General features: G+C 43.5%; 3 protein-coding genes across 9 annotated transcripts in view; all 3 read left to right on the forward strand.

The window, feature by feature from the left end:
* MYO9B (myosin IXB) overlaps positions 1 to 1,424 on the forward strand; it is a 45,911-nt gene extending 44,487 nt beyond the window's left edge. For 5 of the 7 annotated variants that reach the window (XM_075524176.1, XM_075524179.1, XM_075524178.1 and 2 more), the window contains 2 exons: positions 196 to 323; positions 470 to 1,424. In XM_075524176.1, coding sequence (XP_075380291.1) covers positions 196 to 323; positions 470 to 909 — 568 coding nt within the window. In that variant the 3' untranslated portion in view covers positions 910 to 1,424. Of the gene's footprint in view, positions 1 to 195; positions 336 to 469 lie in introns of all 7 variants that reach the window. The other 2 variants (XM_075524181.1, XM_075524183.1) reach the window with 1 other exon arrangement.
* Positions 1,425 to 2,018: 594 nt separating this feature from the next.
* On the forward strand, positions 2,019 to 5,777 carry USE1 (unconventional SNARE in the ER 1). The gene is made up of 8 exons (XM_075524212.1): positions 2,019 to 2,176; positions 2,424 to 2,473; positions 2,924 to 3,002; positions 3,523 to 3,675; positions 3,905 to 3,923; positions 4,659 to 4,689; positions 4,934 to 5,096; positions 5,354 to 5,777. The coding sequence occupies exons 1-8, from the start codon at positions 2,075 to 2,077 to the stop codon at positions 5,534 to 5,536; spliced, it is 780 nt and encodes a 259-aa protein (XP_075380327.1). The 5' UTR covers positions 2,019 to 2,074; the 3' UTR covers positions 5,537 to 5,777.
* Positions 5,778 to 9,755: 3,978 nt separating this feature from the next.
* The window catches only part of INSR (insulin receptor), a 64,382-nt gene continuing 61,732 nt past the window's right edge, over positions 9,756 to 12,405 (forward strand). Inside the window, exon 1 of the mRNA XM_075524504.1 lies at positions 9,756 to 9,773. The gene's annotated coding sequence lies outside the window, so the exon portion shown is untranslated. The remainder of the gene's footprint in view (positions 9,774 to 12,405) is intronic.

Genomic DNA, 12,405 nt, shown 5'->3' on the forward strand with positions numbered 1-12,405 from the left:
ATCTAGTTAATTGTTCTGTATGCCTTTATGAAGCTGAAAAGGAAAATGCAAAGGACTAGCTGAGAGAAAATACCTTAAGAATTAATATTTAATGACTACATGCAGGAAGGTTTACCTCTGAATACAAGCTGCATAAAGTTGCTCGTATCAGAGACATTGTCTTTCTAGAGTGCTACAATCTCTGTTTTGATGTAGGGAAGATATAACTTACCGGTTACCTGAGCTTGATCAGCGAGGCTCTGACGAGGAAAATGTAGACTCTGAGACCTCAGCAAGCACAGAGAGCCTGCTTGAAGATAGAACAGGACGGATGGATACCGAAGGTCAGTATTAAGGTAGTGTGTGCTTTTTTTTTATTCTACATCTTTCACTGCATACAGCCAGGTGACTGTTACCTGGTCACAGTTGCTTGTATCAAGTTACATTTTTATGCATGCTTGCAGTATCTAAGTATCTTCTTTCTTTAAAGCAATTATTGGATTACACTGCCGTGCTCAGAGCTCCAGTATGCCTGCCAAAGACATTTGCAAAGTGCCTTCTCTTTTGCAAACCTCTTCAAATTCTTCCTCTGCATCCCTGGCTTCAAGACACAGATCATCTTTAACACTGTCCAAGATTAAAGTGCCCCGTCGAACTCCAGTGATGCCAACAGCAAATATAAAACTTCCTCCTGGGATTTTCAAATGTACAGAATCCCAGGGCAGGATTTCAGCTAACGAAGAGTCTCAAATAATGGTGAGACGAAGAGAGCAGCCAGCAAGGCGAACTGATAAAATCCACTCTGTATACATTGCACAAGGGTCTGCAACGGCCCACGCTCAGGAACTCCTGGATGAATACGAACCCACAGCAAAAGTAAAACGGAGGTTCTCGGACCCTTACTCTCACATTCCCTGTATAGAGAAGTGAAATACTTAAGCTGTCTCGACTTTTTTGAAGTTGACTGCAGCTTTGGCTTTAACCCTTTGAGGGTTGTGAACTTGTTCATGTTCTTTTAAGTGGCTGCTGGGAAGGCAGCCTGGAAATGTACAGTACTGTAAGGGTTAAGCAAGGTTGTTTAAAACACATATTCTTCACTTTAAATTAAAGCCCTGCAAAGCAAGTAGAACATAAAACTTGAGTAAAATACATGGGTTGAGTGTACAGGAAAAAGAAGTCCCCTGATTCTGCTGCCGTGCCTTTTTCCATTTGCAGTACAATGGACTCTTAACGGGACCAACAGTGAGTTTGGGTCAATGTGTGTTGCCTTAAGTTTTTGGGTCAATGTGTGTTGCCTTAAGTTTTTCTATGTTTTTATGACAACTTTCTGTGTGGTTTACAGAACTGTTTATGTTGTAATAGCCTTAACTGAGACCAAAATATATAAAAACGTTTATTAATACATTGCACTTCTTAAAAATACATGTGTTAGTTTATCAATGTCTATCTTGTCTAATGAACAATTTCTTCTGAAGGAAGGCTTTAATCGGAATTGCGTATCTTTGTCGATACTTCATAAAGCATCGGGAAAAGCTCTCTGCACTAATGGCAAGCCCGGGGTCTCACCTCAGAGCATTTCCGTGCTCTTGGAGCAAATGTACAACCCAGCATGGAGCTGTAGTGCTGGATGCTTGTGCTGTGTGGAGCTGCCTCATCCTCCCCAGGCTTCACATCTGTGCAGTGAAACCCCTGAGGGTGAGGTGCGATCATACATAAGTCGTTTTGAAGCAGCAGGCTGTGCGCCAGCCTTTCACAGAACTGGTCTGAAATCCCTGAGCTGTTGGTCCTGCTCCATGTTGAAGTGAAGGAAGAGCACAGCTCGGGCACCCTCAGTCGCTGCCTCTGGGGCTGTGACGGTGCCACCACAGCACTGCCACGTTGGCCCCGAGCAGCAGCCACCTCTGTGGACGTGCGTGGGGGGGGTTGTTTCGGTTTTGGGGTGTTTTTTTTTTAAATAAAACGGCGCTCAGAGCGCTGCACTGTAAAGGCACGCCAGCCCTCCCAGCGCCTCCCGCCCCTCCCTGCGCCCCGCCCCAAGATGGCGCCCGCCGCCCGGAAGTGGCCCTGAGGCAGCTTCCGCTGGCGACCGTCTGCCATGGCCGCGACGCGGTTGGAGCTGAACCTGATGCGGCTCTTGAGCCGGTGCGAGGCGCTGGCGGCGGAGCGGCGGGACCCCGAGGAGTGGCGGCTGGAGAAGGTGAGGCGCGGCCCGGCCTTCTGGGGACGGCGCTCCGCGGTGGGAGACCGGCTGGGAAAAGCGCGGGGCGCGGGAGCCTCCTGCCCCTCTGTCCCCGCAGCAGCGCCGTTCGGCTCCTCGAAATAAACGGAGGCAGCGAGTGCTGTGGAGCGTTAAAACCCCAAACTCGCTCTTAACCGTACAGCAGCCTCTGCCAGACAGATTATTTCCCCTTAGTGCTGTCGCTTAAAGGCTTTTTTCTCCTCAGTATGTGGCCGCTCTTGAAGACATGCTCCGAGAGCTGAAGAAGCAGTCCAGGTGAGTCGCGCTCTGAAATCCTGGGGCGGGCGGGTGTCTTTTGTGGCTTCGTTAGTCTCTTACCTGCAAGACAGACGTAACCCACAAACACCCCAGTAGTGCGTGCGCTTCCCTGTGGAAATACCTGTTGGTGAGGGAGAAACTACCTGCAAAGCAGCTGTGACACAGCCCTGCGAGGAGCTGAGCAGCTGTCGTGTTCCCAGCCATATTTCCTTGCACATCAGCCTTGGCCCTGGGCAGCGCCCGTGCCCCAAGCTGTCAGTGCCTTGGAAAAGATGATTTGCAGGAGGTTGCAAGCATGTTCCTAGCCTGAGGCTACTTCTGTTAGAAGATACTTCTTTGAAGAACCACGTGTTTGGTTTTTATTTTATTTTATTTGGAAAGTCACCTGAACAATAGCAAATACTGGTAACTTCTGGTTTTCATGTTACTATTTTTCAATTCCAATAGCAAGCCAGCCCCAGAACTGCTGAATGAATACTCTCGCAAAGTGGACTTCCTAAAGGGACTTTTAGAAGCTGAAAAATTGGTAAGATCTACTAGTTCTGCTTGAAAAGACTTAAGTCTTCTCTGCTTATATTCACCTTATTGCCTGGTTCCTATGTTTGCCTTTATCTTATGTCTCAATACTTGTTAAAATCTTCTCAGGCAGTCCTTGTAAAAACGTGAATAAATATATCGGATTTTTGTATTTTATTAAAAGGGAGTATCGTATGAAATCTGAAACTTCTTTCCTCCTTTTCAAAAGTAAAGTACATCTTGCCTACACCCTTCTCAATTCTTTGACGCGAGATACGGTGGCAGGTACTCTCCTTTAGGCCTGCCACCTCTTTTGCACTGTACCATGTGCATCTGGAGAGCTATGAAATGCCAATAAGCTGTACGGCAATTCGTGCGGGTACAGTCAGTGCTGCTGTTCAGACTGACTTCACTGTTCTGTGGGAAGCAGCTGTAAGTGCTCCCTGCATCCTTGCTGGTCACGCATCCAGGTGGTCTCATGCTGCAGAATGTGATATTCATGACTCTTCATTGCTTCTTCCTACTCATAGGCTTCGTCAACTGAAAAGGCTCTGGCAAACCAGTTCTTGGCTCCTGGACGTACCCCTACAACAGCCAAAGAGAGAACCCCAGCTACTAAAACAGTTCATCTGCAGACAAAGGCTCGTTGCACAGGCAAGATGAGGAGCGAGCTGCTTGGTACAGTATGTTTTGGTGCTGCTGCTTCTTTACTGCTAGTTTATAGATTGTCTCTTGTTGCATTCAGCTGCCTTTGGTGGCTGTGCCTCAGAAGTGTCCCAGGCTGGGTGGGGAGTCACCTTTTTCTGGTTTGGATAGTTTAAATACTGGGCACGGGCACTATGCTAGGCCTGAAGGACTGTCTTTTATCACTGGTCCTTTGTAATCTGTTTTCTTTCTCTTTCTTCGTCCCAGGATCCTTTGGCTATCGATGGTAAGTTTAATCTGTTTTTTTCTCTGACTTTAGTTAACCTGAGCCTTACAGGGAAAGAAGGAGGAAGGTCAGGTATTGGAGATTGGCCAAAGTGTACTTTTAATTTTAATATCTTTTCAAGATAGCAGATTTAAAAAAACCAAACAAAACCAAAAACCCTAACAGATGAAAGCCTAAGTGTTGTTATCAGTATGGTAGCAACGACTTACAAGAACCTATTTTTCTAGAATTCATACAGAAACAGACATTCTAATTATAGAATTAGCAAGGACAATCTACCTTTATTGTTGCTCCTGTTCTCTCCTGCTCTGAGCAAATCATGTGATTTTAAGCGCTTAGAGTAGGCGTTGTTCAATTCCTTTTAAATATACAGCCACGTTATTCACGTAGGGAACTGGCAGGAATTAATTTGTGGTTTCCATAGCTACTGTTACAGTGGTTGGAGCTAGGCCAATCTAACGTGTCCTGAAAGAAAACACCAAGACACATGGGCTTAAACCATGCCCTCGGGGATATGATTCATCTGTTTTTTCTCTTCCACCATACCTTTGATGTTAATGTGTTGTCTTTTCCCTGTGGAAAGCAGGTAGGCATTTGAAATCTGTATTCCCTGGAGTAGAGGACCAAGTAGGATTTAGACATCTGAAAATCCCTTACAGAAAATTTGTTTCTTCAGCCTATGATTGCATGGGAATTTATAACATTGCTAAAACACAAATTTAACTATTTTTCCAGATTCTGAGAAGTTACACATAAGGAAGCGGAAGTAAGTCAAAATTTCTCATTCTGATGCTCGGTGTTTTGGGAACTGCTTTCCCAATGGCATTTAAATCACCGATGTACTTCCATTTGGGTGAAGCGCCTGCTGGTAGAAACCTAAATATAATTACTTCAGCTGAATTAACTGTTCCTGTTGTCTTGTCAGAGTTGCAGAGGCTGGGGAGACCTTGGGAGATCAACCCACAGGGAAGTACAAATCCCCAATTTTTTTTTCCCTTATACTCTTGCAGAGGCCTTGAATCTGATGAGAAGCAGTCAGCAGTCGAGCTGGATGCTGTGTTACAGCACCATCAGGATATGCAGGAGAAGTTAGCCGAAGAAATGCTAAGTTTGGCTCGCAGTCTCAAAAACAACACTCTGGCTGCGCAGAATGTGATAAAACAAGACAACCAGGTAGTGCATGTTAAAGTGCTAACCGCTCAGTTTTGCAACCCGGAAGGTTAAAGTACTAATAAGTTAAATAATGTTAAAGTGCTAATAGGTTAAATAATATATCTATAACTTGATTCCAGGTGAGATGAGAGTGGGGAGACTTGGAGGCAATACCTGTCTGCTTCTGTAGTGCAATTGAACCTTTTCTCTGTTGGAAGAAGTAGTGGTCAGAACTTTCAAATGTGAGTTTGAAACCATTTGTTCTCTTTGCTCCCCAGACACTATCACATTCTCTCAGGATGGCAGACCAGAACTTTGAGAAGCTCAAGGATGAATCTGACCGCCTTGAACAGCACGCAAAGAAATCAGTCAACTGGCTATTGTGGATAATGTTAATTGTAGTTTGTTTTATATTCATCAGCATGATTCTCTTTATCAGGATTTTCCCCAAACTAAAATGATTTTTTCTTTTTTTCTTTTTTTTTATTTAAAACCGCCAGAAAGCTTGGCTGGTATGATAACTGTCAGCAATCAATTTCTTTGCCACCTATCATGTCCTTAAAGAGGCTGTCCAAGGCCTACCCTTGCATCTCTTTCTTGTGCGATCGCTGGATTCAGTGAAGAGTTTCATGGGGAAGGCTTTCTACACTTGGATACTTGGTTACTCTTTTAACTTAGTGAATATTGTATTATGGTATGGTATAGACCTCACCTGCACAAACATTTTTTCACATAAGATGAGGGCAAAGATAGTTGGTATCTTCAAGACAGAAATAATAATAATAAAAAAAAAATTCAGCCTTTACCTTTTGAGACAAGTTATTCTGGTCAAGTGTGTTCATGTCAAACTTCTCAAGAGGTCACTCCAATAAAGCAGAGGTGAAATAAACTAGAGCGAATATTTTTAAAACACTGCTACTGCTAGAAAAATTTAGAGCCTGCAATAAAGCAAGGTTTGTTGCGACAGTGTAAGAGCCATTTTTAAGTGCTTGTGATAAGCTAAAGGCAAACCATTCTGCATCTGTGCTGTCGTTTCTGGAGTCTTACTCTGGGAAGCGCTGGTGTTTAGGTGTGTAGTGTTTCACATGGGGGTCATCTGCTGCTCCTCACTTCTCCAAGAGTTCTGTCGCCGTTTCTATTGCTGTCCTGAGCCACTAGATGGGGTGTTTTAGGCCTCTCTGCCTGGTGATCTCCACAGCAGCCCAGGGTGAGAGGAAGGTGGGGGAAGAGCTGTTTGTCACAACAATTGAGTTCTCATGAAAATCCAACTGCTTCTTTGAATGCATCCCGGAGCAGCAGGCTCTGTTTCAGAATTGTTCTTTGTTCTTTACAAAAACAGCTGTGTTAATGAAGACAGTTAACATTTTTTACATAAAGTCTTTTTGTTCATTTAACAGGATGTTTGCAATTTAGTATGCCATTCACTTACGGATTGTCAAATGAGTGATTATACTATGAAGTACAGTTTTTTCTTCTAGCTGCTCATCTTTGTGATATGCTCATTCTGTTCAAGCAAACTTGTTACTTACCTTGAACTTTATAGAAATTTATAGTTGTAGCAATCCGTTTATGGACATTTTGACTTTTCCCAGAAGTTTTTCTTCAACTGTAATGTTTGACATTTCACTGTGCTTCATTAGCGAATGCCGTGTCACCAAACTATTTTTTAATTCTAATTGTTTACTACTTTCCCTGCAGGCGTTTCAGTGCTGAGCTCTTCTCTTAGAGCAGAGCTCTTCTCTTAGAGCAGAGGTTGAATGTAGTGCTGGAATGTCTTTTGTGTGTGAGATACTAGAACTTAATGCTTCATCATCTATAACATTTTCCCCTTTATTACTTGAAATAAATTTTTTTTTCCAGCTTGCAAAAGACTTGGTGCATCATTGCAGACAAGTTTAAAGCTGAATTTTGCTATCAGCCATGTGTTGGCTATGACTTTTTCGCACTTGGAAGTTTAATTGGAAAGACCTGAAAGGGAACTTGATAGCTTGCCCCCAAGAAAATATCCCCCCTTCCAAGTCAACAGCAATTCCTTTACAAAGAAGCCTGCTAGGAAATCAGTTTGGAAACATGGGCTATTTAAATTTTGACTGCTGACATTTCATGGGTGTTTGTTATTTTGAAGGATGAACTGCCAGAACTGAGATTGAATCCTGTAACTGCTAACACCTTTTGTGATATCTCCCGTGACCGTTGAGCGTAGTGCCTCCAGCGCTGCACGGAGCTTCTGGTTACCTCTGACCCGCTGGAAGAATGTTACCTTCTGCCCTGGCAAACCAAAGGGATTAATTGCCTCAGTGGCCAGCAATCTCCCTGCACACAATGGCTGTTTTGTCAATTGGCAGTTGCTGTCTTTGCTTTTCTTGAGTTCATTTAGTAATTATGGTCATTCAAAAACACTTTGAAGATCGGTGCCAGTAGTATTTAGAATAAACAATCACTCGAGGCTTTGTGACATTTTGTAGATGGAGTGACAGGTTTTATTTTTGACTAATGTATGGGTGGTGGTGGTTGTACGATCTGCTACTTCAGCCTTCAGCTCCATTTCGTAGCATGGGGCTCTGATGTGCTGCTCTCTACAGAAAAATGTTATATATAGAAATAGCTTTCTGTGAGAGTTGCAAACATTGTGAAGTGAGAATTGCTTAACTTTCCCAAAAGCTTAGGAAATCCAGATGGAGAGATGTTTATCAGGCATAGGGCTGGGCCTTGGTTGGCTTCTTGGCAGACTACCTACTTTCAGACAGTAAGTTAAAAAAAAAAAAAAAATCTTTTAGAGACTTGGGTCATGTCAGGCCGGTGAATGCCCTGTTTCCAAGCCTGGCAGCAACAGTAACTGTAGATCAGTCTAAGCTTTTCTGGCAAACATCCTTGGTGACAGAGGCTCCTTATAATACCTAAGCTGTGTCTTCAGTTGTAGCCAGATTTGATGTTTTGGAAGGATTTTTACAGTATATAGGCTGTCAGTAAGGATGCATGAATGGCAGGAGCAGAACACTATGCAATAGCTCCTGTGGCTGGGTAATCTCAGCTTGTTTGGGGCATATGTTCCCTGGGCTTTACTTTGCAAAGCCTCTGTGTATCAGACTTTATAGACTGTGAGCAGCTTTCCAAAACTGGCAACTATTACAAGATAACCCCTTTGAGCAGAGGAGGGTGGAAACCATGGAGTGGACAGACCAGGGTTTTGCTCCTGACTGTTCAGTTCGTGATACTGGGCAAGTCATCTCCATTCTCATTGTCTCTGCTGTAAACCTGACGTGAAACCTCACAATCAAAGTCTTATGATTAATAGTTACAAGCACGAAAAAAATGTTAACCATGATGATAGAGCAGATAGCAGAAAATAATAATCAAATTTCTTGGTCTACAGCAGAGTGCTGATGCTGTTCGAGTGCTACAGCCCCGTGCAGGGCTGGCTGGTAGCTCTTGTCCTGATCTGCTGCATTGCTGAGGCTTGGTGTGCACTCCCCGTGTGTTCCCACTGACCAAGACTGACATTAAAACCTGACTTAGCTAAATCAATACCACCTGTCACATGACACTGCTGTGACATTTCTGGCATGAGCGCAACCTCCTAATAGGAGATGGAAGTGGGAAGCAGCAGCAGCTAGTGAATAATGGATTAGATATGCCTGATTTGTAACATGTACAAAGAAAGGGTGTGTCTCCTAGCTACAGAACAAACTGGTTATCAAAACGGGAACTAGAAGTTCTGTGTTGTCCAAAACGCAACGTGTGAGATAAAGCAGCATGGAGCATACAGTTACGGTTTGCTGAACTCCCCTATGCTGCCCAGAGGGCTGTCCCTCCAAATTTGAGTCTGCATCAGCAAAAAACATGCATTAGTGTAAATAAATTAAAAAAAAAAAAAAAAAAAGACAAGGGAGGGGGTGTAGGGGTGGTGAGCTGTGGCTTAGAACTGGTGTAGCCAGTTGGTCGCCTGGAGCACGGCATGACCACACTATGTATTAGAGAATGACGCTGCTGCAGCCGCTAACTTGCACGTGGCTGCTGACAGAGAACAGCAGGCCTGGCAGTAGCGGAGTAGGTTGTGCAAACGAGATGTGGGGTTGGCTTAGGTGTACTGCGAGAAGCTGTAGGAAAGAATGGTGGATGAGGAGGCTGGCGGGGACTGAGGGCCGGATATAGATCTGTCTGGCTGTTTCGCAGCTGGGCCCCGCATGCTAGACGCAGGTTGGGAACGCCGACTGTCGAGTGGTTCTTGTAGCAATGAAGAAAAATCTAGGTTCTTTTGAGTGGAAAAGTTTGATGCTGAATTAGAACAAAAATGTTCTGACAAGGAATGGAAAGTAAGTCCAATATTGTATCTGCCTCTGTGACATCCAAAAATCAAACCGAACAAAACTAGAAACTGGACAAAAAAAGATAAAACAAGGCAGCGCTGCAGTAGGCCATGGAGAGCTGTGATTTCTTTTGCATACTTCATCTCCAGTTTCTTTGAACTGCATGTGGCAGAGAGATGCCCTCTGCCATTTTCACCTTGGGCAAAGGTTGTATTTGCTAATGTAACAATAGAATTCTCCAGAAGGATCTGACAGTGTTTCCTGTTTCAACAGTAAAAAAACTGGGACTTGTGTCCTTAGCACGTAAAGTGACCGGATCTTCATCCTCTGAGCTTTCTCCTGTTGAGAAGAGAGCAGTCAATTATCGGATTTGGTGTGGACGGAAGGAAGGGTAAGAAAGGAACTTTGTCAATCCATGACGTGAAATATTTTATATTAAGAGATTTGGCAAATGGTTCTGTGTGACTCCAAACAGGATGAGATAAATTTTCCAAGGTCAGCTCTCCTGTACTCTCGGCTTTAGGTCTAGTCACTGAGAAGTCAATTCTGTAACCTTTACAGCAACATCCTGCCAATGATGCAGAGACTTAGCTATTGTTGGCTTCAACAGCAACTCTTCTGCATCTTCAAAGGACAGGAGGCTGAATAATGTGCGTACTGCGTGGTGAGAAACTTGTGAGCAGGAAAGTATGTTTGACAAATCAGTAAAAATAGGGCAACCTGAGCAATGGGGTAACTATTCACCCAGGCGCTTGCAACCTGTTGTTAAGAAAAGGCCATATTGAATGGCGGATGAAGCAGAAAGTGAGAATTCTGACTCTCCGCTCGGCCTTCTGGCTTGCTGTGTGGCTTTGGCTCACTGAACTGGTTTTCAGCTGTTTTGTTCTTAAAACAGAATTACTACCGACATACTTTCTTGGTGAGTCAACTGCTGTAAAGCTCCTTTTGGGCGCAAAGCTTTGTGTTTCTTGAATATTCCTGGACTGATGAATTAGCATGGAACTTTACTTTTGTATGGCTAAAAAAAAACCAGCCCAAAACCCACCCAAACACAGACCTCTGCGTGTGTGTTTGGTTCCAGTGTATATTTCGTGAGAGAAAGATATATTTCATTTTCAAGACATGGAGCTTGCAGCAAGCGCAGTGTCTCGGTGATGGGGAAGCCAAGCTGTGTTCTGTCTCCACATGCAGTTGTGTCAATACAAGGATGTGACTGCGCTCCAAGGGTAGCGTGCAAACACTGTTGAGTTCAGTGTACGGCACTGCTGCAGACAGCAGGCCCTAGAGATAAGACTTAACAGCTCAGTCTGTCTTGGCTTTGTTAACTTGAGCGGGGGAAAGCTAAATGAAAATGGTAATAAAATAAAACTGGCAGTTTCAGCCCTTTCAGAAGGTAGGGAGTAACATCGAGCTGCTTTACAAAGTCATCTTCTGTACTAATTCGTGCAAAGATGGTTCCTCTTCTAGGGATGTTGCTGCCAGGGATGGGCTGCCAAGGACTTCAGTTCCTAGCAGCATCGATCTGGAGGAGCTGGGATCTGATGAGGAAGTCGGTACACGTAGCTTGGTTTCAAATGGAGGCATTTGTAGGGCAGAGCGGTATGACCCCATGTTTCCAGTCTCGCAGAAAAGGAAGCTTGGGACACAGCTCCAGAAGGATTTTTCAGCCTGTGTGGGCTACAATAGACCAGTACACACATAGACCAGAATGCCAAAAAACTAGGGCAAGGTTTGGGCCCCCAATTCTCTTTTTTTTGGTGACAATATATGTCCACGTCCTTCTTCAGGACTCAAAGCCATGCCAGATGTGCTGTGTTAAAGGAATATAATCTGAAACAGCTTTGGGCGTGATAACAATGTGCCCATAGCCCTAGACTGTTTTAACCTTTATGTTTCTGTAGATTTACATTAATGAGCGAAGGATAAGGGCCTGCATTTATTTATTTATTAAACAGGAAAGGCCGTTGTTTGGAGGGCACTGACTCTGCAGACATTGTGCACCTTTTATAAGGAGGCAGTAGACATACAGCTTTAAATTGCTATTTCTCTGGCTTTTTTTGTACCCTTTTAGTCTGTCCTGTGATTCTTGCCAGCTGTGAAGTGACTGTAGAGCAAAGATGAATCCATGGGACAGCTCCTTTTTGGGGTTTCAACAGGAACAAGGCTTCTGATGGGGCCTGTAGATTTACTGCATTACCTTGTGATGTGCTGCTTTCATAGTGTATTATAGTATATAGCACTTTTACTGCATATTATCTCAGCTGAAATGCCAAAGATGACAAAAACTGAAGTGTGTTTCCATGAAAACACCACAGTGGGGGACCACCATTTGGGTTCCAGCTCTGAAAGTATAATACAGATTTTGTCACACTAATTTTCTAAATAGTTTAAAAAGCAAAAGATCCCTGCCTTCCAAATGCACTGAGGGTTCTCTAGACACAAATAGCAACCTGCCTGATACTTTTTGTATGTTTTTATAAATTTTGTCCTACAAGGAATATCCTTTACCACAAGTGTATACTGTTCAGGTATGTAATAATAGATAATTTTCTGCATCAAAGAGAAAAAAATGTTAAAGGTCAGAAAAGAGAATATTATTTCAAAGTTCCGTACCCATTTTCCTTGCCTTCCCTGGCAGTTGATACTTAAGAGATTCATTTAAGTAAGGAAGTGACCAAAACAAAGAAGTATTTGTGGGGTCAAATAGGTAGACACCTTCCATTTGAAGACTATCTGTATTTATTTTCTTAGGAGGATTTAGAAATGAACCCCACAAGTTTGGAAGTTCATAGCAGGCAGTTATCACTGCTTAGTTATATGTTATTTTAACTACACCATGAAACATCTGTGGAGGGGAGAAAGAACTGTGAATGCTGTTGAAGAAAGGAGGCATATTTAATAGATCAAACTAGTGATTTTAGTAGTTTCTTGAATCAGAAAGTAGAGAAAAGCCTGCAATGCAGCTATTAGGAAAAAAAAAAAAGAGTAAGCAGGTGCTGGCTTAGTTTCTTAGGGCCCACATT

Source organism: Mycteria americana, chromosome 24, assembly GCF_035582795.1.
Source record: "Mycteria americana isolate JAX WOST 10 ecotype Jacksonville Zoo and Gardens chromosome 24, USCA_MyAme_1.0, whole genome shotgun sequence".
Classification (NCBI taxonomy): Eukaryota; Metazoa; Chordata; class Aves; order Ciconiiformes; family Ciconiidae; genus Mycteria; species Mycteria americana.